Source organism: Podospora pseudocomata, chromosome 3 (assembly GCF_035222375.1).
Source record: "Podospora pseudocomata strain CBS 415.72m chromosome 3, whole genome shotgun sequence".
In the NCBI taxonomy this organism is placed as follows: domain Eukaryota; kingdom Fungi; phylum Ascomycota; class Sordariomycetes; order Sordariales; family Podosporaceae; genus Podospora; species Podospora pseudocomata.
This window is the reverse complement of record NC_085887.1, coordinates 3,540,261-3,561,138: the sequence shown is the minus strand read 5'-3', so window position 1 is coordinate 3,561,138 and position 20,878 is coordinate 3,540,261. Positions and strand designations below refer to the sequence as shown.

The 20,878-nt window shown below is 54.0% G+C and overlaps 8 protein-coding genes across 8 annotated transcripts; 4 read left to right on the top strand and 4 right to left on the bottom strand.

Annotated features, from left to right (window-relative positions):
* Positions 1-253: 253 nt before the first annotated feature.
* Positions 254-1,988, bottom strand: QC762_310020 (uncharacterized protein). The gene is made up of 2 exons (XM_062889297.1): positions 1,044-1,988; positions 254-981 (listed from the first exon to the last, which is right to left on the bottom strand). Exons 1-2 carry the CDS (start codon positions 1,681-1,683, stop codon positions 308-310), a joined length of 1,314 nt encoding a protein of 437 aa, XP_062745264.1. The 5' UTR covers positions 1,684-1,988; the 3' UTR covers positions 254-307.
* On the top strand, positions 1,846-4,676 carry QC762_310010 (uncharacterized protein). The gene is made up of 8 exons (XM_062889296.1): positions 1,846-2,488; positions 2,562-2,714; positions 2,773-2,978; positions 3,033-3,482; positions 3,563-3,803; positions 3,858-4,021; positions 4,079-4,144; positions 4,195-4,676. The coding sequence occupies exons 1-8, from the start codon at positions 2,438-2,440 to the stop codon at positions 4,508-4,510; spliced, it is 1,647 nt and encodes a 548-aa protein (XP_062745263.1). The 5' UTR covers positions 1,846-2,437; the 3' UTR covers positions 4,511-4,676.
* Positions 4,677-5,225: 549 nt separating this feature from the next.
* QC762_310000 (uncharacterized protein) lies at positions 5,226-9,269 on the top strand (the record flags this gene model as incomplete). The annotated part of the gene is made up of 1 exon (XM_062889295.1): positions 5,226-9,269. One exon carries the CDS (start codon positions 5,226-5,228, stop codon positions 9,267-9,269), a length of 4,044 nt encoding a protein of 1,347 aa, XP_062745262.1.
* Positions 9,252-11,285, bottom strand: QC762_309990 (uncharacterized protein). Its single transcript, XM_062889294.1, has 3 exons — positions 11,241-11,285; positions 10,694-11,190; positions 9,252-10,635 (listed from the first exon to the last, which is right to left on the bottom strand). Exons 2-3 carry the CDS (start codon positions 10,779-10,781, stop codon positions 9,407-9,409), a joined length of 1,317 nt encoding a protein of 438 aa, XP_062745261.1. The 5' UTR covers positions 10,782-11,190; positions 11,241-11,285; the 3' UTR covers positions 9,252-9,406.
* Positions 11,286-11,567: 282 nt separating this feature from the next.
* Positions 11,568-14,025, bottom strand: QC762_309980 (uncharacterized protein; the record flags this gene model as incomplete). Its single annotated transcript, XM_062889293.1, has 2 exons — positions 11,568-13,531; positions 13,590-14,025. 2 exons carry the CDS (start codon positions 14,023-14,025, stop codon positions 11,568-11,570), a joined length of 2,400 nt encoding a protein of 799 aa, XP_062745260.1.
* Positions 14,026-14,726: 701 nt separating this feature from the next.
* On the top strand, positions 14,727-16,316 carry QC762_309970 (uncharacterized protein; the record flags this gene model as incomplete). The annotated part of the gene is made up of 1 exon (XM_062889292.1): positions 14,727-16,316. One exon carries the CDS (start codon positions 14,727-14,729, stop codon positions 16,314-16,316), a length of 1,590 nt encoding a protein of 529 aa, XP_062745259.1.
* A 411-nt stretch (positions 16,317-16,727) lies between these two features.
* Positions 16,728-17,720, bottom strand: QC762_309960 (uncharacterized protein; the record flags this gene model as incomplete). The annotated part of the gene is made up of 1 exon (XM_062889291.1): positions 16,728-17,720. The coding sequence occupies one exon, from the start codon at positions 17,718-17,720 to the stop codon at positions 16,728-16,730; it is 993 nt and encodes a 330-aa protein (XP_062745258.1).
* Positions 17,721-18,425: 705 nt separating this feature from the next.
* On the top strand, positions 18,426-20,864 carry QC762_309950 (uncharacterized protein). The gene is made up of 3 exons (XM_062889290.1): positions 18,426-19,431; positions 19,505-20,395; positions 20,450-20,864. Exons 1-3 carry the CDS (start codon positions 18,625-18,627, stop codon positions 20,693-20,695), a joined length of 1,944 nt encoding a protein of 647 aa, XP_062745257.1. The 5' UTR covers positions 18,426-18,624; the 3' UTR covers positions 20,696-20,864.
* Positions 20,865-20,878: the final 14 nt, after the last annotated feature.

Sequence of the window (20,878 nt, the reverse complement as noted above, 5' to 3'; positions counted from 1 at the left end):
TGTTTCTTTTTCGTCACTAACTCTCTTTGACAAAAAAAGGAGGCCGAGGAATAGTGAAGAGATGGACAAAGCGATTCGAGATAAACAAAATATATTTGACATCTTCTTTGGATGTCAACCGATGAACGATCTTGGAGCTGGTGGCAACGGAACAGGTGATGGAACTGATGGAGCTTTGGGGTTAGGGTTCCTACTTGTTGTCTCGCTCACCAACACTTCAGGACCCACCATCAAAAGGGGTCACGAGATATGGTATGTTGATGCAGATTAAACTTTTACATGTTTACGCCTGCTCGATACGCCACCATTATTCTATCCCGAGCTCATATTTCCACGCACTTATCTTCGTCTCTCGCACAGCCCATATTGAGTCCTCAAGCTCCTTCTGTCTCGCCTCAATCCCCTTGGCAAGATGAGCCAGTACCTTGGAGGCAAATTCATCAGATTTCCCTTCCTTCTTTTCTATATTTTTGTATATTTTACCAGCAAAACCAAAGATCTCGATCAACGATCCAGCCCTCGCGGGGCTCTTGGTTGGTGGGGATGGGTCAGGAAGGTTGACACTGGCCGGTTGTGAATAGTAAACGCCGGCAGCATGTGGATGGTAGAAGCCGTGGAGCTCTGGGTTGTAGAAGCTTGTACGATCTGGTTGAGAGCCGCTTGCCGATTCAGGTCCAGAACTTTCGGCGCCACTGCCCCCGGAACTCAGTGATGTTGGCACACTAGGGCTGAGCGAAACCCTGTGTTCGTTGAAGGGTCGTGTCGGTGATGTCGAAGCGGCGCCGTTTACCTCGCCGCTCCCCGTGAATAGCTTCTCCAAAGTGCGCCCTACTCTTGCGGGCAAATCCTCCATGTTGGCGAGGTATCTTTCAATGGCGTCTTTGGTGGAGTCTTTGACACAGTGCCTGTAGTCGCTTTGGTTGCTGTCCAAATATCGACGAAGATCGCTTCTCATGGACTGAATCTCACGATCCCTGATGTCTACATATCGAGTCGTTAGATAACGCTGTATGTCTTTGGCAGATGAATCCCAAAGTATTTACCTTGAAGGTTCTGGAGCGGCGCAACGGGCGTCAGGATAGCAACGCTTTCTTTATTTCCTGTCCATATGGCCAACTTCAGATGCTTTCTGAAATGATGCTCCCAGCCAAACCAAAGGAATATGTTGGCAAGCTCAGCGCTGCACACGCAGCTGTCGCCATGGTAGACCTCGCACTCCCGAGTGAGACCCCAAGGCCGATCGTCTCTCGAAATCGGGTCAAACTTGCAAGCTATGACATCGCGACGTCCATCTGGTCCACGCTCGCGGCTGAAGATCTGTAAGGGCAGGGTGGCGGGGTCGGGAGGGCATTCGCACACCCAAGCGCACTTGCAAAAGGAAATAAGATGCTCGAACGTGCTGGGAATATTCCCTGTTGAAGCAAGATCACTGAGAAAGCCCTGGAAGTCGCTGAGACTAACACCTGGTGTCAGGGCTGTTGGATGGGGAGGTTCGCCGTGTCTCTGGAAGCTTATCTCTTCTGGTCTCCGCTCGCTGTCGACTTCGAGATAAACTATGCGCCGCTTGAGGAAAGCGCTGCGTTTCTTGACGCGCGTGACCTCATCGGGAGACCAAGAGATGAGGCGCTCGGTATGGTTGTCGTCATGTCGGAAGAGGAGTCTGCTGCATACGGGAGCGGCCATTTCTATCTATGACACTGTCAAAACGATCGCGAGAAAATGGCCAGAGCGACATGATGTGTTATCTGTTGGTCATTACAGGGTTCCAGGGGTTGAATCGATGCTTTTTGTTCACCCACACTACCTAGGTAGGTACCTATGTGCCTCACAGCTTGGAAGGCCAGAGGAAACCCAAGTCCAGAGGACTCCCCCTCCCTCCGATACCGTGCATATTGGGTTTTGGTGGGGGTTCCTTTCTCGGTGTGGGCAGCGGCACCAGCCCCCCCCTTCTTTCATCCCGTTCTGATCCGGAGCTCTTCAAGGAGGGAAATGCGGGCAAGCAGTGGTCGCCTTAAACTCGGTTGAAAGGAGACACCCACCCACCTCGTGGAAACGGAAATTGGTCAAAGCTGGACCGGTTTGGTTGCTGGCTGTGCTAATATTGTCGTGAAGCCTCCGTCTCCTGGCCAATCAATCCCTTATCGCAACTATCACACCTCAAGCCACCGCTTTGCCGCCCGCTGCATCGTATTTTGACGCCTTCACACCCCGGGTCCCGATCCGGGTTGGGAAGACTTTTGCACAAGGCTCGAGCTGGCTGTGCTCTCGTCTGCCGCGTCACTGCGTTTCTGAGAAGGATGACATCTTTGCTCTGCCCGGTTTGCTTGACTCGGACTGTCATCATGTCCAAATCCCATTAAATTGCGGCCCTCTTCTTACCCTCGTTTTCTGTTGTTCACATGCGCTGACATTCTAGACTGGCGGCGACCTGATTCACATGGAAAGGATGGCAGCTCCAATCTTGACGCGTGCCGATGTCACGCTTGATGTAAGTTACTGTGCCAGAGCAGAAACCGCCATGAGACTGGAAGCTGATTAGGATATCGAGCCGACTCGAACAGAAAGCTGATATCGCTTGGCTGATGATATGCTCAGCTCTTGTTTTTCTTATGGTTATATCGATCTCTATGGTTTACTCTGGGCTTGGAAGCCGGTTGTTCGCCATCACCTTGTTCAAACAGCCCCTGCTCACTGGTGCTATGATATCTTTCCAGGTACGGCAATTCCAATTCGTTCCCCACGTCACAGGTTGTCTGACCTCGACACATTCAGTGGTACTTATGGGGTTACGCCTTGACATTTACTCCTGGAAACACTTGGTTCGGCAGCCTGTCAACGGCAAATGGTCTACAGATGTCGCCCAGCGATGTCTACTCAACCAACCAAGGGTCATCAGTCACGACCAGTGAAGGGCCATCCGTCCAGCATCTTCCAGAGCTAGCCTTTGCCCTCTTTCAGGGCATGTTTGCAGCTTTTACGTAGGCCCTCGCCATCGCCCGTTCAAGACCTGATACTTGCTAACCCTAAACCAGTGCTGCTCTCATCTGCGCAGGCACAATGCAAAAGATGCACTCAGCAAGGTACCTACTTTTCGTCAGTGTATGGTCAGCTGTAATCTACAGTCCAATTGCTCGCTGGTCTTGGTACAGCGAGGGCTGGTCTCACCAACTGGGCAGTATGGACTTTGCTGGCGGCACCCCAGTGCACATAGCGAGCGGCGCCGCTGTTGCCGCCATGTCTATTTTTTACTTCTTTGAGTCCAATGGGTGGCAAAGGGCCTACTTGCACCTATCTAGTGTTACGAAAAAACGTATAAATGAAAACCTCCCATGGGCAGCGGCCATGTGGGTCAAAAGCTGGTTATTCAACACCTCACCATGGCTCCCAGAGTACAAACAGACCGACATCATTTCAGGAAGGGATTACGAAGTATACGACGTCAACCAAGCAATCTTTGGGACCGGGTTACTTTGGTTTGGCTGGTATGTAGTTGCCCCCCAGAGCTCTTCTTTGCGGAGTCCAAAGCTTCCCCTCGTCAGACCCTATCTGACACATTCAACAGGTTCGGTTTCAATGGGGGTTCAGCACTTGGGGCAAACAGTCGGGCCGTATCTGCATGCTTGGCCACACACGTGGCAGCTTGCGCTGGCGGTACTACCACTGTGTTCTTTCACTGGGTTCTAAAACAGATATACATGAGGAGCGCCGATTATGAGCCGCGCGAGTTTAGGAGGCTCACTGCCGTGCACTTCTGCGATGGGGCTATCGCTGGGCTTGTAGCCATCACGCCAGGAAGCGGTTATGTTAGTGGCGAATCTCAAGGCTTTGACAATCTTGTATTAAGCTAACAATGCCAGGTTCCTGTTTCTACGTCGGCCATATTCGGCATTGTCTCAAGTGCTGTCGTGTACATGTTGAAACCCCTCACTTCTGAATATCTCCCAGATGACGAGCTCAAAGTGTTTCTCATACACACCGTTAGTGGTTTCATCGGAATGTTTCTGACTGGGTGTTTCGCGAGGTAGGAGAAGAATCAGTCACCTACACCGGATAAGACTTGTATCTGACAGCTATGCAGTCAAGAAGTTGTTGAATCGGACGGCTTCTCCGTATTGACGACAGCATCGGTGTCTGAACGTCTCGGGTAAGCTTCATGGCCAGCGTAGAGACGACACAGCTACTGACAGTTACTAGAAATCAAATGAAGGATGCCTTCGCCGGGCTTGGCTACAGCTTCTCCGGCACCATTATAATTCTAATGATCGGCAGATCTATCATGTTCGCAGTGAAATGGATGCGATCAGATGAGACAAAGGACCGGGCTGCTAAAGCTTGGAGCAAGGCTAACATCTTCAAGTTTGGAACGGATGGAAGTCCGGCAATCCAAGACCGCCTGCGGGCACGGGAGCGTCATACATGGGAAGATGATGCGATGGAAGGCGGCATTCCCCTCAGTACACTTGACAACGATCGTGGCCCATCACCAAGGCAGTGGAACCGAATGGAGTGAGCCGAAAGTTGGAGTTTGGGCAGAGTGCAGAAATTGGTTCGGCGAATGATGATTCTAAGCAGATAAAGGCGCTTAATGTATGATTAGAAATGGAGGTCGTTGTTTGAATCAAAAGTCTTGAATGGCTCACGAGAGGCGACCACGATCTGAGCATCATTTTGAGACGGACTTTGGATCCCTCGTGTAATCAGTCACTGTATATCGCTGACTCATGTTCTTTTCGGGAAATTGGAAATTCCGCCAGAGCGGTCGCCACTCCAACCCCCTGAATCGAACATGAATGCGGCGTGATGACTCCCGTGGAAACAAGCCACAAAACCGTATCAAGCCAAAGTTGGCGCAAGGCGTCGATGTCCGGCTGCGTCGACCGCGAACCACAGTGGCGGCTCAGCTATCAATAGTACCTAAGGTAAGTACATCAACACAGTTCCCACGAATCAAGATGCACTTCGACACGCCGGTTATGTTTCTCTCTTATCGTCTTCACGGTCGTAGGTATGCACCCCTCTTCGGGATGATCTTGGCTACCAGGTTAGTTCCAGAGGGGGGTACCTTATGATCTACCGTAGTATAAATTGAGGCCTTGTCATATCTTAGTACTGTTATACCAGTGTGCTTCGCTTGTCTTGAATCCAAGAAGACCATTCACAAACCCAATTTATTCTCATACATTTCAGCTTACCTACAATTACCACCCATCAGCAAGGTACTCAAAATGCAATGTTTTCTGTGCGAAAAGCCCTCCAGCCCCCATCATGGGAAGCCCATGGGTCGGCGGTGCGTCAAATGCAACGACTCCTATTGTATTTCTTGCACTATTGACGATTGCCGAAACATTCCCTGTTCTGAGCATCACTCATGTTGGAACGAGCACATCGAGCAATTCACAAATGAGAAGCTCAAAGCTCTTCATCAACCAGCCAACCCGACAGCAGAAATGTTCATCAGAGCCATCACCTGTTCCGACCTTGATGATGCTCAAATCAAAGCACTCCACGGCCACGACAAGCTTGCGCGCTGGTTTAGCGTCAAGAAGGGAAAAGAAGAAGATGACAAGCCGGAACTCTGGCTGTACGACCGGTTTCGACGTCTTTGCGACCCTCATCAAACTGGAAACAGGATCACGGGGAACCATTATCCGAGCATCGTGTCGTTCATTGGAAATACATATGCTGGGAAGTCCACAGTCGTTAGGGCAATGCTTCTACTCGGACTAGCCGAGCAGAGAGCAGGAAACTCCTCGGACGCTTTGGGTCGAGAGAACGCGTTGTACAACCTGCTACAAAGCGTCTTGGACCGCCCTGAGAAGCACGAGTTGCCAGTCTCACAGGGTGGCGACGATCCCGCAACCTTTGGAGTCCACCTTTATCGCAACAACATCACCACTCAACCAGAGCCGTCGCCAGATCCTCAATACCCCCTACTTTTAGCTGACTGTGAAGGGTTCACAGCCGATTTTGCTCTCACCAACGCTGAGAAGGCCGTCCCGGACACAGAAGATCCTGACGAGCAGGTGGAAACGAGAACCATCAAGGCCGACGACTACGGCAGAGGCAAAGCAGGGATTGACCTGTTTTACGCCCGGTTTCTCTACGCTGTCAGTGACGTTGTTGTGTTTGTCACGCAGAATCCCAAAACCAAAGGACACGACTTTCCTCGGATCCTCGAGTGGGCTGCCGGAGCAATGCTCAAGACTTTCAACCAACCGTCTGGCAAGACATTGATCGTTGTTCGCAACAAGTACACCCCAGACAAAAAGGACAGCACGCCGGAGATGCTGAAACAAGAGTTTCTGGAGTCGCAGAGCCCAACCCTGTGGAAGAGGACCGGAGTGATTGCCACTTTTGTCGAGCGCTTCAACGCGTCCACGAGCTTGGGGTTGATGATCAGGAGTAATAACGATCTGTATCGTCAGCTCTTCCGCAGCATTCACCTTTGCTACATCCCTGACAACAACCATGTCGACAACCATGGCAAGCCAGAGAAGCTTCTTGAGCATTTCGGAAACCTCAAGCGTGTTCTTGATCGTGCGGTTGTCGAGGAGCGGGATATCAGAGCGGAGAGCTTGACCCGCTACAACGTCGCTGGGCTTTCTCTCTTTCTTTCCAACACATTTCGACATTTTTCCGAGTCGAGCACACCTCTCGACTTTTACAAGGCCACCTGTCGCGACAATCACACACCCACCAATCTCAGGGAACATATTGCCAACTTTTTGCGGCTGGCGTATGACCGTGAAAACAGGGTGAACAACAACCAGCTTGCTGGTATGGACAGCATGATTGAGAATGTCATCGCTTTGTCTCTCTTGATCCTCGCTCGGAGACGGGACTCTGCCACTTTTACCCCCGAGATCAAATTCGATCATGACTTGAGGAAGTACTGGGATGGCGGGCTGGCCTTGTACCAGCTCTTGCATGAGCAGTGCTCTTACACCTTTCTGAACTCACAAGGCGCTCTGACTCCATATAGCTGTCAAGTCCGGGGGCACGGTGGCAAGCGAGGCAAACACCAACAGCACGTCCCTCCCCCGTCCGGTCCCGGCCACAGACACAACCTCCAGCCGGTACCGGGCGACTTTGTCCCCGGTCACGACTGGAACAGAGACGTCTGGCGCCAGCGCATACGAGCTCGGTTCTGCGAGTTATACCGCAAAGTGTACCGCTCCCCCCTTCCTCCCCACCAAGACAGCTACGAACCCCAACCCGCCGGACAGTTCCAGCAACAACAACTACAACAACAACAACTCCAGCTCCGAGACCGCGAGTTCAACCATCACGGCAACCAACAAGTCGACACCTCCATCCTCAAACTCCGCCGCGAACTCACCCCCCTGAACAAACCCCTCTTCGCCCAACTCCTCTCCACCAAAACCTGCCTCTCCTGCCTCCTCTCCTCCCCCGACCACGCCTCATCGTGCGGCCACGCCTTTTGCCCCCGCTGCATCCAAGAGCTCTCCACCCCCTCCCGCTGGAAAGCCGCCGCCTTCGAATTAGACTCTTGCATCCTCTGCGACGGCCAGGACGGGCACCAAACCATCCAGCTCAGACCCCGCTGCTCCGGCGTCCGCATCCTCACCCTCGACGGCGGCGGCGTCCGCGGCATCGTCGAGCTCGCCCTCGTCCAGGCGCTCGAGCAAGAAATCGGCCTGACAAACGTCCGACTGGCCGAGATGTTTGACCTCATCGTGGGGACCAGCACAGGAGGGATCGTTGCTCTCGCGCTGACCTTTCCGGGGAAGCTCCCTTCCGACCCTGCTGCCGTCACTTCTTCCCCGTTGGCGAGGCGGGGTAGCGGGATCGATACCAGGATGCAGGACATGATCGCCTTTTTCAGCAAGATCTCCACCGCGACGTTTGAGAACTCGCGGCTTGGGTGGCGGGCGCTGACGAGGGGGGCGATGGTTTTCAGGAGGGTGGAGAGTGTGTATAGCGATCGGCCCTTGCGGTCGGGGTTGGAGCAGTATTTTGGGGACAAGACGAGCCTTTTTGCGCCAACGTTCAACAGCGAGAGGGTGCTGGCTTCTGGTGCGCTTGGGTCGGGGGTGAGGGTTGCGGTGACGAGCACGAGGGATGATGGGGATACGGAGGTTGTGATTGGGAATTATAACAGGCCTTTGACTACCTATGCCACTGACAGTGTTGGTGGTGGTAGCAGCAGATCTGGTTTTGAAAGGGAGGATGATTTGGAGAAGGATTTCAAAATCTGGGAGGCGGCTATGGCCACCGCGGCGGCGCCGTTTTATTTGCCAGTGTTCAAAAGAGAATGGGGGGTGGGGGGGCAGGAGTACATTGATGGGGCGGTTTACGCCAACTGTCCGGCACGAGTGGCGATGGATGAAAAGACAAAGATTTGGTCTCGGGAGAGTGGGGAGGGGAACGGGGTGGTGCTTGATGCGCTGGTGTCGCTCGGGACGGGGAAACAAGGCCCAAAATCGGACAAGATGCCTTTTGCGAGCAACTTCAGGGGGTTTACTGCCTTGCAGAAAATGATAAAACGGCAGCTGGACACGGAGAGATTATGGGAGGGGGTGGTGGAGGGGGCGGAGCGGTCGCAAAGGGGGAGGTTGATGAGGCTGAACCCGGAACTGAAGCCAAAGTATGTGCAGCTGTATCAGTGTGAGGAGGTGCCGAGGTTGTTGAAGGAAACAGGGGAGTGGGCGGGGGTTGGTGGGCAGGGGAGGGACAAGATCAAGAATGTGGCGAGGGTGTTGATGGCGGGTATGTTCTTTTTCGAGGTACCAGACTCTTATTCTCCAAGGTCTACTTTGTCTCATCAGCAGGCGTCAGGCGGACCGGATGGGAGGTTGCTTCGGGGAGCGGTGCGGTGTCGGTTGAGGCATCAGGCGCCAGCTGTGGGCGAGCTGCTGAGGAAGGTGACGAGGTTTTATCACACAGAGCTGACGACTGAGGAAGCAGCCGAGGAGGAAAAGAGCTTGGCATCGGCGGATAGACAATGGAGGACTCTGACTGACATCACCAGCGGGTCCGTCAATCCGAGGGATATGGTCAGAGTGAGGGAGCGCAATCCAGACGGAACGGGGATAGAACAGTTCAGGCTTGACTTTGAGTTGCGTGTCAGAGACAAGGCAGCTTTGCAGGCCATTGTGGTTGAATTTCAGGCCGACGACGAGAGTGACGCAAGGAGCATCAACGAGCAGGAAAATGAACGTGGCAGAGGGAAACGATTTGCGATTAGCGGGTTTCCTGTCACGCTCGCGGACCTGAATGCAAGGGGACAAAGGATATGGCTACAGTGATGTACCAAGATGAATATTTATGTCAGATAAACATTCCCAAGATTACCCCTGAGGAATTACACAAAGTTCCACAGATTAGAGAGTCACGAGAATGCATGGCAAAACAACTGCCCTCCTCAATTGTGCAAGACGAAGGCTTATCCCCAGAAAGCCTCAATTTCCGTGGCCTTGGGATGCATGACGGTGCATGTGCCGCGGTTGATCTCCTCCCCCTTCCCAGTAGACATCCACATCTGCTGTCCGCACCAGAGAATATTCTTGCGTCCCGCAGCGTCCAAAGTTAGTTCTCCAGTTACAGAGTTGACGCACCCCTTGACGAATGCGACCGAACCCCCGACGTTGATCGAGTTCTGGATGGCATCCTTTGTGTTGACTTGTGGCCAAAGACCCCCATTCGAGTTTGTTGCTACATAGAGAGCATACGTGTAGGAGTAGGGCGGAATTCCCTTGGCCAGAACCACGCGTCCTTGGTCGTCGAGCTTGAAAAAGTATTTGTATTGTACCGACGTTGACGTGGATGTGGAAGGGGGTTGCCAAATCATCCCGCCCGTCAAGGCGTTGAGCATGTTAGCATACATAGCGAGGGGCTGTCCACCGTAGTCAGTGGCCAACCCTCTAAATGCCTTTACCTGGGAAGGCGGTAAGCATGTTGCAGCGGGGAGCACTGTGGTTGTGGTCTGCGTGACTGTAACGGTGGTGTGGGCAGAAACTGTCTGAGTGACTTGGGTTGTGGCCGTTTCAAGGACTGTCTCGACATCGGTGGCGGCAGTGGTTTCGGTCAAAGAGACGTAGACAGTGTCGGTGACAGACAATGTGGTTGGCACAGAGACGGTGATGGGGTCCGCTGTGTGTGACACTGTCTCCGTGGCCGCGGATGGAGCTTCAGCCGTGATGGTTGTGGGTTCTACACCGGCACAACTGCAAGCCTTCACGTAGGCCTCCCAAGATGGGCATTGTTCCGAGGCGTACTCTGGGATGGTGGATGGCTCAGAACCCGACAATGAAGAAGTAGGCTCGGGCTCGGGGGCCAGGAGGGTGTCGCCTCGTGCCTTGACTGGATAGGCAGCACCGGTGTTCGTTGCCGTGACGGTCTGTTGGGCTGTCTCGGTAACAACCACAGTCTCAGTGTTGGTGATGAGCTGAGTGTAAGTGGCATCTGTGACGGTGGTCTGAAGGGTGAAAAGTTCAGTTTCAGTCTCGGCGGTCGTGGTGACAGTCTCGGTGAAGAAGGCCGTGTGGACAAAGGTGTTGTGCTCAGTGGGCAACTGAGTGACGGTCTCGGTAACGGTGCTCTGGGCTGGCGTGACGGTCACAGCCAGGTTGGTAGAGCAATCTTGGAGTCCATCAAGACCCGAAGAGACGACGGCTGCAGCGCAGACGGACAGGTTAGCGTCTACTTCTCCAATATCTGCTGGCTAGCTCACCCTTGAGACACTTGTTGCTGCGACAGCATGCCGCTGCTGCGACTTGGAGCCAGGTGAGACCTGACAGCAAGATGGGGCCCTGCTTCATGGCGAATGAGTGACTGAAGTGAGTGTAGGCTGGAAAACGAGTGTGAGGTGACCACAAAGCAAGGTGTGAGGAAGGGAGGTCAAGGAATACGAAGTACTAATGAGTAATATCTGCTTGTCACCTTGTCCACCTCGGCGTGGAGCCTGAAGTTTGGCCTAGAACCCGATGACATGGTTGCCAGCAGCACCGAACGGTCTGGATCCTGCAGCAACGGGGCTCTCACGATGATCCATGATTGGTGTGTTGGCGTCAAAACCTGGAGAGATGCAGGGGGCAAGGATCGCCAGATTCGCCGCTAGCGATCTGAATCCCTGCAGTATAGGACAGTTTCCGAGATTTCACGTCTCTTTTGGGAAGTTTGGCACGTCGCCCCACCAGCTGAAGGTTCTCGATGGCGTCCTTAGGGTTTCTGCATGCGTTGTCAATGGTGTTCTTCGTTAATTTCCGTCCCTTGTTGACCTCCAGCAGCCAGGTGATGCTGGCTTGCGGCTCCGGGAGTATTGATTCAGTCGATGTCAGTGATATCAGTCAATAGCCACAATGAGATCTTATCTAATCAATCAGACACACCACATGGTCGTACCTTCCCTCAAGAATTGATTCAACACAGGGAAGGTGGAGGACTCAAATTTTTCAGAGCACCAACCAATAAAAATTATTTGTATTGTCTACCTCTAACTTCCAAGCACCAAACACCATCGAACATAAACCGAAAAATCAACCAGAAATTGGATCGAACAACCGTCAGCCCCAAAAAGAAGTATACACAACAACTTCACACTCCGATTACAACATGGCAGCAATGACACCACCGACTACAGCCGCCGCGCCCCAGTTCATCACGCTGGACAGCTTGGCGGATCCAGCCGTCACGGGCTCAGAGGGCTGAGCCTGAGGAGGAACAAAGGTGGGGACCGGGTTGGTACCATTGTGGCCACCATGGGCTGGCTGGGTAGGGGCAGGGGCGAGGCCAGTGCCAGGAACATGGGGAAGGCCAGTGCCGGGAAGATGGGGAGCACCGGAGCCCGGAACGTGGGGAGCACCGGAGCCAGGAACATGAGGAGCGCCAGAACCGGGGACGTGGGGAGCATCAGTGCCCGGAACGTTGGGGACACCAGCGCCTGGGGCCTGGGGCACACCAGTGGCGACGATGTGAGGCACAGTAGCCAAAGTTGTGGGCTGACCGGGGGCGAGTCCGGTAGGGAATGGAGAAGCGGTGCAGCTGCATCCAGGAACGGTGACGGGAGTGGGCAGCGGCTTGACCGGGGTGAGGGTGACGACGACAGGCGCCTCGGATGGGTTGGCAGCAGGGAAGGTGTAGGTGGCCGAGGTCTGAGGGCAGACGGAGGTGGTAGCTGTGATGACCTGGGTAACAACGGTGACGGAGCCGACAGGACACTTGGGAACTGAAGGAGGGCATGAGGTGATGGTCGAGGTCGAAGTTTCGGTGTACGTGATGGTCAGGAGGGGAGCAGCAGTGGTGGTGATGGGGAATGAACTGGTCTCCACAACCGAGGTCTCGGCGGCAGAGGTCTGGGTCGCAGTGATGGAGGGCTCAGCAACTGAGGTCTCGGTGGCAGACTCAGTAACAGTCTCGGTGGCCGACTCGGTAGCAGTCTCGGTGGCCGATTCGGTAGCAGTCTCAGTAGCCGACTCATACTCTGTCTCGCACTCGCTCTCTTCGGCCTCGGTAGCAGTCTCGGTGGCAGACTCGGTGGCAGATTCAGTGATGGTGGCGGACTCTGTGATGGTGGCGGACTCTGTGATGGTGGCGGACTCTGTGATGGTGCTAGACTCCTCAGTGGTGGCAGTAGCCTCCTCAGTGGTGGCAGTAGCCTCCTCAGTCGTGGTAGTAGCCTCCTCAGTCGTGGTGGCAGACTCTTCGGTAGTGGTGGAGGTCACCTCCTCTGTGGTCGTAGCGGACTCGGTGGTAGTGGTCGAGGTCACTGGAGCTGGGCAGGCGCCGGTAACCGATGGGACAGCATCGACACCCGTACCAATAGCCACAAGAGCCTCAGCACCGCAATCTGCGGACTGAGCGAGATGGATGTTGCGGTTGTCTTGGTCGAACACGACATAGGCAGCCCTGAGGAAGTTGGTACCAAGGACAGGGAGGCTGTCCTCATAAACTCCCAAAAGACAGGTGTCTGTGTCGGGCACACGAGACACAAAGTCGCCGAAAGGAACGCTGATGACCTTGCCATCGAAGTTGAAGTTGACAGATCCACCCTCACCCTCAGCAGGGCAATCAACAGCCAAAGTCCCGTCGGCGTTAGCCGTGGCCGAAGGGAACGCCGCAACAAACTGGCTGTAGATGGACGTGGGAAGGGCAGTGAGACTCGCGCCGCTGTCGATCACGAATGGCTGACCCGCTGCACCCTCCGGCTTAGCCCAGGCATCCACAACTGAACCGTCGGCCTGTCTGACCGAGAGACCATCGAGGCGGATCCAGTATCTGGTATACCCATCAGGAGATTGCGCGGCAGGGACAATGGGGAGTTTAACCAGGTCCCCAATGAACTTGTTGGTGTCGATGCCACCGAAAATCACCGAACCGCTCTGGCTTGTAGATCCCTTCAAATCCAAAGTCCAGGCCCGGCTGTTGATGTGTCCCTGTGTCTTGAGACTGTCGAGAACTAGGGGATACCCATTGGTCCAGCCTTGAAGGGATGGGCCGAGACCAAGAATGGCGTTCGTCGGTCCGGAACTGTCGTAGGCAACCCCAAAGATCTGTTGGGTGATCCTAGAGGCTACGGAGATACGTCAGTCAACTCGGTTTAACACAACGTCCATGATGCACAAACTTACATCCGATACCGATGTAATCGGACACGTATTGCCAGTTGACATAGCCACCATTGCGCAGAGACATCGAACCTTGCACCCCAAGATCGATGAGGGAGCTCGACATGGTGAACCTCTGCTGGCTCTGGCAGAAGGATGGGTTCGATGACGTGGCACATCTAGGGTTCGCGAAGAGTTCGGATTGCGTGGTATCGATTTGTACAGGGACATTTTGGCCAGGCGTCCCGAACTTGACGTTGATGGTGTAGAATGTACCGGCCCGCTTTGCCGAGGATTCAGTGACCAGTTGTCTCTTCGAGTGTCTGCTGAAAAGCGAACCACCCTCTTGAGCAGTCAGAGAGTGACGGACTAGCCCAGATGGCTGAACCGAGGCATTGTCGGTTGCAAGAGCCGCAGCCGGAAGGAGGGCGAGGAGCGACAAGAGTTTGGAGGAAGGCATGGTGAAGTGGTATCAATGAATGACTGGGGCAGGCTGGGAAAGAGTGGAACGGACAGAAAGTGTCCTGGGTTCAAAGAATGAATGACAATTGCCTGGCCTGAGAGAGAAGAGAGCAGCTTGCATTGGGGCTGGCCATGATGTTTATAGTCCTCAGACTGGTTTGCTGTTGTCTCTCAAACAGGGATTGCTTGGCTAAGCATATATCGCGGTCTGGACTCTGTAAGTCAATAAACAGGGGGTCATCCAGGGGTTCAGCTCGTCAGCGGACATTACAGCTGTGCACGCTAACCAAAACCGGGGCTGCTGCCAATAGTGGATGGGGCACACAACAACAATTTCCCGGGGCGGCTGCATTGAACCGCGTGGTTGGGACAACAGGTCACTGTTGCTCGGAGTTTTCAGTCCGTCTGGCTGTTGCCGCCCTCCGGCTCGGAAAGTCCCACCATTCCCGGATGTCAAACGGAGGACGGATCGGCGTCGCAGTGCAAAAAGCCGATGGTGACACGGGTGAGCCTCACCGAACGCGAGGAATACGGACAGTGCAACGGAACGTGGCGAAGCCGATCATGGCCACGGCCCACATGACACCCTCAAACAAGCACTGCCGAGACTGCCCTAAACTTTATAACAACCTCACGCCTACTTTCCGTCTATATTAATTTTAACACCGGCATCTTTCTTCATCAGCGCTACATTTTATTATGATCCGTCCAAACAAAGCAAAAGCCTCGCCAGACCTCTCCATCCACCTCCATGCGCCCACCCCGGACAGAACCGTCTTCTTCCCCGGCGAAAAAATCACGGGTCAGATCCGAAGACAAGAGCACATTGTCCGCCCAGAAGTATGGCTCATCCTCTTCCTCCACGGCCGGTCCGTCGCACGCATCGAGAAGACCACTGGTTCGGGCGAAAGCCAAACAACGCACCACTACAACACGGAATACACCCTCTTCCCTCGCCAGCAAGTAACATGCATCAACGGAAGCCCGGTGCATATTCCCCCAAACAGCCCTGAAGGGCAAGCGTGGAATTTCCAGGTGCAGATCCCTCCCCATTGCCTCAACCCGAAGTTGGCAAACGCGACAAAGGAGGACGGCTGGTGGGCGCGCAACAAGCAGGATCCAGAAATGGCGTTTGTCCCACTTCAGACTCCGAAAATTCCCCTGCCCTGCTCGGTGATGTCGCACCAAGGGCATGGATCGAGCAAGCAGGCGACGTGGGTGGAGTATTGGCTTGAGGCGTTTTTATATGACAAGGCGCCGTTTCACAATAGTAATCTTAAGCACGTGGCCAAGTCTAGGTTGCCGGTGGCGGTGTACCCGATGCCGTTGGCGGGTGTGCAGACGGTGAAGATGCTCAGGTTTTGGTCGGCGAATCAAGTGATACGATCGCAGCGGTTGCTGGCTGGACGGGAGGGGGATAAGCTGAGTGTTAAGGAGAAGATGCTCAAGATGGTGAGGAGTTCGAGAGTGCCGAGGTTGGGGTTCAGGGTTTTGGTTGATTTACCTGCGGGGATACAGTTGGGGGAGCTGCTTGGGGGGTTGAGGGTCGGAGTGTGGAAGTTGCATGAGCTTACTGCTGGGTTGGGGGATGACAGTGAGGAGGAGGATGAGAGACACCCCGAGGAGAAAAACAAGGGGAAGGTGACGAAGACGGAAGAAGCGGAAGGAGAGAGACTTCCGGGTTATGAGCAAGGTGAGAGCTCTACTATCCGAGCGGCACGGCCTTCCCATGAGCAACCGCACGCCGCCTCAGAAAACGACATCAAAATCCGTCTCGTCAGCCTCAAAATCAAGGTCAAGGCCACCACGTCTGTTTCGGTGAAGGGGAGCGTGCTCGATAAACATGACATGACGAAGGAAACCGACATTGCCAGACTTGAACTTAGTACGCCCTCTCTGGGCTTGCCGGGTGGTGATGGAAACGGGATTGAAATCCCTTTTATCAGCGAAGAGACCCGGTACGAGCAACGGCTGCCTCAAACTGAAGACGCACCGCCACCGGCGTATTCCGACAGTGGGAAAATGATGGATTTGGGCGCTTCGCTGGGGATAAGGTTCAGTATGAAGTGGCTTGAGATTTGCGGGAAGAGGTATTCAATTGAGCAGTATCGAGGCGGGACATGGAGTTGGGGGGGCCAGGGGGATCTGGTTCCAGATTTTACGACGTTTAATATCCAGAGGGGGTATATGCTTGTGGTCAAGTTGGGACTGGAGGTGGTGAAGGAGCGGGTGGAGGTTAGGTTTGCGAGGAAGGTTGAGGTTTTGGGCGCGACGGGGTACTCGTCTTGAATTACGGGGCTCTTCAAAGGGCCAGCGTTGTGGTCCTTTGCGTTCCGGATATGACGGGCTTTTTTGCTTTGTGTTTTGGAAATCATTGATTGTCTTGATGGGTATCTGGACAGGTGATTTTTATATTTGGGTTTTTTTTTGAGGGGCGTAGATGGGATCACATGCATATGACTGGTTTGGATATCCGGCTTTGGGGCGTTTTGCTGAGGGTGTTTCATAACAAAGGTATTCTGCGTTTATCATCCATCATTCATCAAGGAGATATTACATCTACAATCTACCTACTTCTTCAATGATGCACTACATCGATAATCTATCTACTACCTCAATTCTATCTGCACACGATTACACTCCATAATGTAGCAAGCACCAGGCTTCCCACCCGTTCCCACAGTATCAATTCTGAATAAATTACCTGTACCCCTGCCCGTCCATCTCCGCCGGTCGGTTGTTGTACCTCTGATTCGTACCGTCGTCCATCTCCTGTGCATTCACCGGCCTCTCCCACGCAGAAGGCAGCTCCTTTGGCGCAGTCCCGTAGACGTATCCGGTACCGTTGTTGCCGTTTGCCTCGGTGACAGCAGTGCTCCAGTTGCTCTGCGGTGTGTGATGCTCATAACTGCCACCCTGCCCTTGCTTGTACTTTTTGAGCTTGTAAGCCATAAACACCACCGCGATGAGCAGTATCGTACCGGCCACAGCTCCAACAGCAATACCGGCTTTGGCGCCGGTGGTGAGACCTTCTGATGCTGGCGGGACTGGTAAAGGCGAGGTGTTGGATTCGGGTGGGACGGAAAAGTCGGGCGTTGAAGATGGGGATGGGGAGGCAGTTTCCCGGTTTGATGTAGAGTCTGTCTTTGTGTCCGAGACTGTCTCGATTGGTGTTGTCGATGTCGAAACCCGCGTTGACGAAGACCTGCTTGTCGTTGATGTGGCAAGGGCATCCAAAACGACGAATTTCTTCGAAGACTTTGACCACTCCGCCCAGACTTTTGGCCGCGAGGGAAAGACGTCAAACTGGCCGTTCCCACTGTCGCAACAGCCGGCGTCTTCTGGGCAGCAGAAGGCAGTGTCGGTATTGGTGACGTTGGAGCAGGAGACGATATCCCCCGGGGTTCCGTTTCCGCATGGTTTCGGGCAGTCGGCGGAAGGAAAGGATGAATCGGTGCATGAGCCCCTGACGAGTTCCTGTCTTGGGCCACGGCAGTATTTGTTTGTCATGCATGTGTACCCTTTATCGCCATTGCAGCAGACTGACGCGCCATTCGCGTCTTGGTTGCACGGGAAGTCGCCGGGGGCTTCGTCGCCGTTGGGGTAGAAGCATTTGCTGACAGCTTGCTGCGAGAGCACGCGGTGGTTTGTGAGTATCGCGAGGAAGAATAGGAGGAATGTGAGGGATGCCATCCTTGCAGGACGGTCTCTGCCGTGTGATGTTGAACAAGAACAGGACCGAGGAAGAAAACTGGAAAAGAGTCGTACCTTGTAAGGCTCAGGCGAAGCGGCGCAGTCGAGAAGAATGCGACCTTCGCACCCCTGTCTGTAACCGCTTAATCCACTTCATGCTGGTAGGCGGTGCAAGCTGATAGCGGCCGTGATGTTCACGGTATCATTGGCTCGTTTCGCTTGCCGTGGCGGCTGTTGGTTCTACACCTCTGCCACGGTTATTGTTGTTAGCGTGACAGGGGTCTTTTGGTGCAAATAGCCCTGGCCGCACTAACAACAATCTCGTTGGTAGAGGTTGTAGGTAGCAATGGCGAGACTTATAACCCAGTTTGGATACTGAATAAATGGCGATCTATGGGGCTGGGACTCAACATCTGCGACCCCCAAATTGAGACCGCAAACGTGTGGACAGGGATGCATAGCTTGGCACGGCCAAATATTAGGCCACCGAGAGGGAAGGCCAAAACACCACCGGCAGGAACCGGGCAGGATCAACCCCGATGACGGCCAGGTTGGCGATGCTTGGCGGTGCAACCAAGGTCAAGAATAGTAAGGTAGTGTGCCAAGCTTAACCTCGCAGCCCCCATTTTTATCCGCATCTGCAGGTCCCGGCAGCCGGGTGATTTCCTCCGCCCCGAAGAAGTGGTGTCGTCATACACCTTGCACATCGAACCCTCATGACCACCACCAATGTTAAGAGAACCTGTAACAACTCTCTCATGCCTGCCAATGAGACAATTTGTGTTCCCAAGCCGTGTAGGAAACTTCCTGATCTTCCCATCTTGCCCAGGCAGCCATAGCATCCTTTCCGGTCCTCCAAGTCGCACTTATAGTCTGCTCATTACCCCAATTGTAACCGGCAAAAATGGCACTCTCAACCCTTTCTCTTTCCACCCGAACGACGGCTAGGGCCATTCAAAGAAATCTCATAACCAAACAACCAACAGCTTCGCGCCTGTCATTGCCCGTATGTGGTGACGTCATCGGACCATTAACAGCACCCTTCGCAACCGCCTATATGCACACAGCTGCTTCATCTCGAACAAATACCTCCCCATCCTCCTCCCGCAACACCTCACCAAGACTCCAATTCTTCCCTCGCTACTCTCAAGTCAACAAGTTTCCCCTCGCCGCAACCATGGCCACTATTGCCAGCTCAAACCCTCAGCACACGATGCAGACCTCGGGGACCGCCGACTCGGTTTGGGTCCACAAGGTCCCCTACGATCAATACCCCAAGTTTCACACCCTCGACCGCAATCTCGAGACAGATGTAGCCGTCATCGGTGCCGGCATCTCTGGCATCACGACCGCCTACGAGCTCGTCCGCCGCGGCAAGAATGTTGTCATGCTTGAGGCACGTGATGTGCTTTCTGGTGAGACAGGTCGCACATCCGGCCATCTGACCAACGACTTGGACGATGGTTTCGTTGAGATTGCAAAGAAGCACGGGGAGGGTGGTGCCAAGATTGCCGCCGAGAGTCATGCCTGGGCGAGGGACAGGATTGGGCAGATCGCCCAAGAGCTTGGGATTGAGTGCGAATACCGTCGTTTGCCTGCTTACGACATTAGCCAGTTTCCTGTTGGACATGAGAAGCATGACCAGGAGATCGATGAGCTGAAACAGGAGACCGAAATGCAGAAGAAGATCGGCATGCACACCAGGTTTGATGTGAGTTGATTATAATGTCTTCAAGTGGAAACATGATTCGAATATTTGCTAACCAATCTGGCCCGAAAACCAGCCCAATCTGAAGGTCAAAGGTTGGAGTGGCAACATCGACCAGCGAGGTGGTATGGTGGTTGACAATCAGGCGACCTTTCATCCAACCCAGTATCTCGTTGGTGTGCTCAACTGGCTGAAGCAGCAGCCCAATTTCCAGTGCTACACCCGCACTCGGGTCATGTCGGTCGCGGAAAAGGGTGTCGAAGTTCTTGGCCTCGGCCACAAGAGGGTCGAGATTCAGACGGAGAATGGGCACACGGTGAAGGCCGAGAATGCCGTGGAGGCGACGTGCGTGCCGCTGCAGAAGCTGTCGGTCATTACCGAGTTGGAGTTCTACCGGAGTTACTGCATTGCCATCCGCGTACCCAAAGGCAGCATCGAGGACTGCCTACTGTATGACAATGCTGAGGAGTACAAATACGTACGCCTGACAGCTTGTGACGACAAGGATGACTACTTGGTTGTTGGCGGCTGCGATCACAAAGTTGGCCAGGAGGAGACAACACCGCGGTATGCTGAGCTGGAGCAGTGGACTCGTGAGCGGTTTCCTCAGGCTGGCAAGATCGATTACCAGTGGAGCGGGCAGATCTTTGAGCCAGTCGACTTCTTGGGATTCATCGGCAAGAATCAAGGCTGTGATAAGATTTACATCGTGACGGGAGACTCTGGCGATGGACTAACACACGGGACGCTTGCTGGGAAGCTCATTGCGGACGAGATCGAGGGCAACACAGTCACCAACGATTGGGCCACGCTGTATGCGCCGAACCGGCTCGCGAGTATCCTCAAGAGCTTGCCGAGCTTGATCTCGCACGACTTGCAGATCAATGCCCAGTACAAGCGCTTTCTGCAGAGCGACATCACCGATATTGAGGATCTCGCGCCTGGCTGCGGCGGTGTGTTGAATCCGGTAAGTTTAGTCAGACTTTGTAACGTGTGAGTCCGGTGACTAACAGAGCATTAGAAAACCAAGAAGCCCATGGCTGTCTACAAGGACGAGAACGGTCAGGTGCATACGTACAGTGCTCTCTGCCCTCACCTCAAGGGTGTTGTTTGCTGGAACTCTGCTGAGAAGAGCTTTGACTGCCCGGTGCATGGCAGTCGCTTCTCCAAGGAGGGCATCTGTGTGACTGGACCTGCGAAGGCGAACCTGTCGCCGATGGACAAGGGTGGTGAGGTTGACCAGGGCATTGCTGTCGGGGCGGAATAAACCATTGAGCCAGGCTCGACATGACGTGGCATCAAAATTTGGCGTTCAGCCGTCTGGCGGATTTGTAATATACCTACCTAGGATAAGAGGAAGGGGAAGGAGTAATCAAGATTATCAGATTTTGCAAGGTCCCCGTTCTGTGGGCCTACTGCAAATCAAAATACCTGCCAGACGTAGCTTGAG

Bases quoted from the DNA above. Each gene is read 5' to 3' on its own strand.
- QC762_309950 (XM_062889290.1), top strand. From the start codon at position 18,625: ATGGCACTCTCAACCCTTTCTCTTTCCACCCGAACGACGGCTAGGGCC. The intron at 19,432-19,504 runs GTGAGTTGATTA...CCCGAAAACCAG, and splicing joins GCATGCACACCAGGTTTGAT to CCCAATCTGAAGGTCAAAGG. The intron at 20,396-20,449 runs GTAAGTTTAGTC...ACAGAGCATTAG, and splicing joins GCGGCGGTGTGTTGAATCCG to AAAACCAAGAAGCCCATGGC.
- QC762_310010 (XM_062889296.1), top strand. From the start codon at position 2,438: ATGGAAAGGATGGCAGCTCCAATCTTGACGCGTGCCGATGTCACGCTT. The intron at 3,483-3,562 runs GTATGTAGTTGC...CACATTCAACAG, and splicing joins GGGTTACTTTGGTTTGGCTG to GTTCGGTTTCAATGGGGGTT. The intron at 4,022-4,078 runs GTAGGAGAAGAA...ACAGCTATGCAG, and splicing joins CTGACTGGGTGTTTCGCGAG to TCAAGAAGTTGTTGAATCGG.
- QC762_310020 (XM_062889297.1), bottom strand. From the start codon at position 1,683: ATGGCCGCTCCCGTATGCAGCAGACTCCTCTTCCGACATGACGACAAC. The intron at 982-1,043 runs GTAAATACTTTG...CTCGATATGTAG, and splicing joins GCCGCTCCAGAACCTTCAAG to ACATCAGGGATCGTGAGATT.
- QC762_309990 (XM_062889294.1), bottom strand. From the start codon at position 10,781: ATGAAGCAGGGCCCCATCTTGCTGTCAGGTCTCACCTGGCTCCAAGTC. The intron at 10,636-10,693 runs GTGAGCTAGCCA...TCTGCGCTGCAG, and splicing joins CAGCAACAAGTGTCTCAAGG to CCGTCGTCTCTTCGGGTCTT.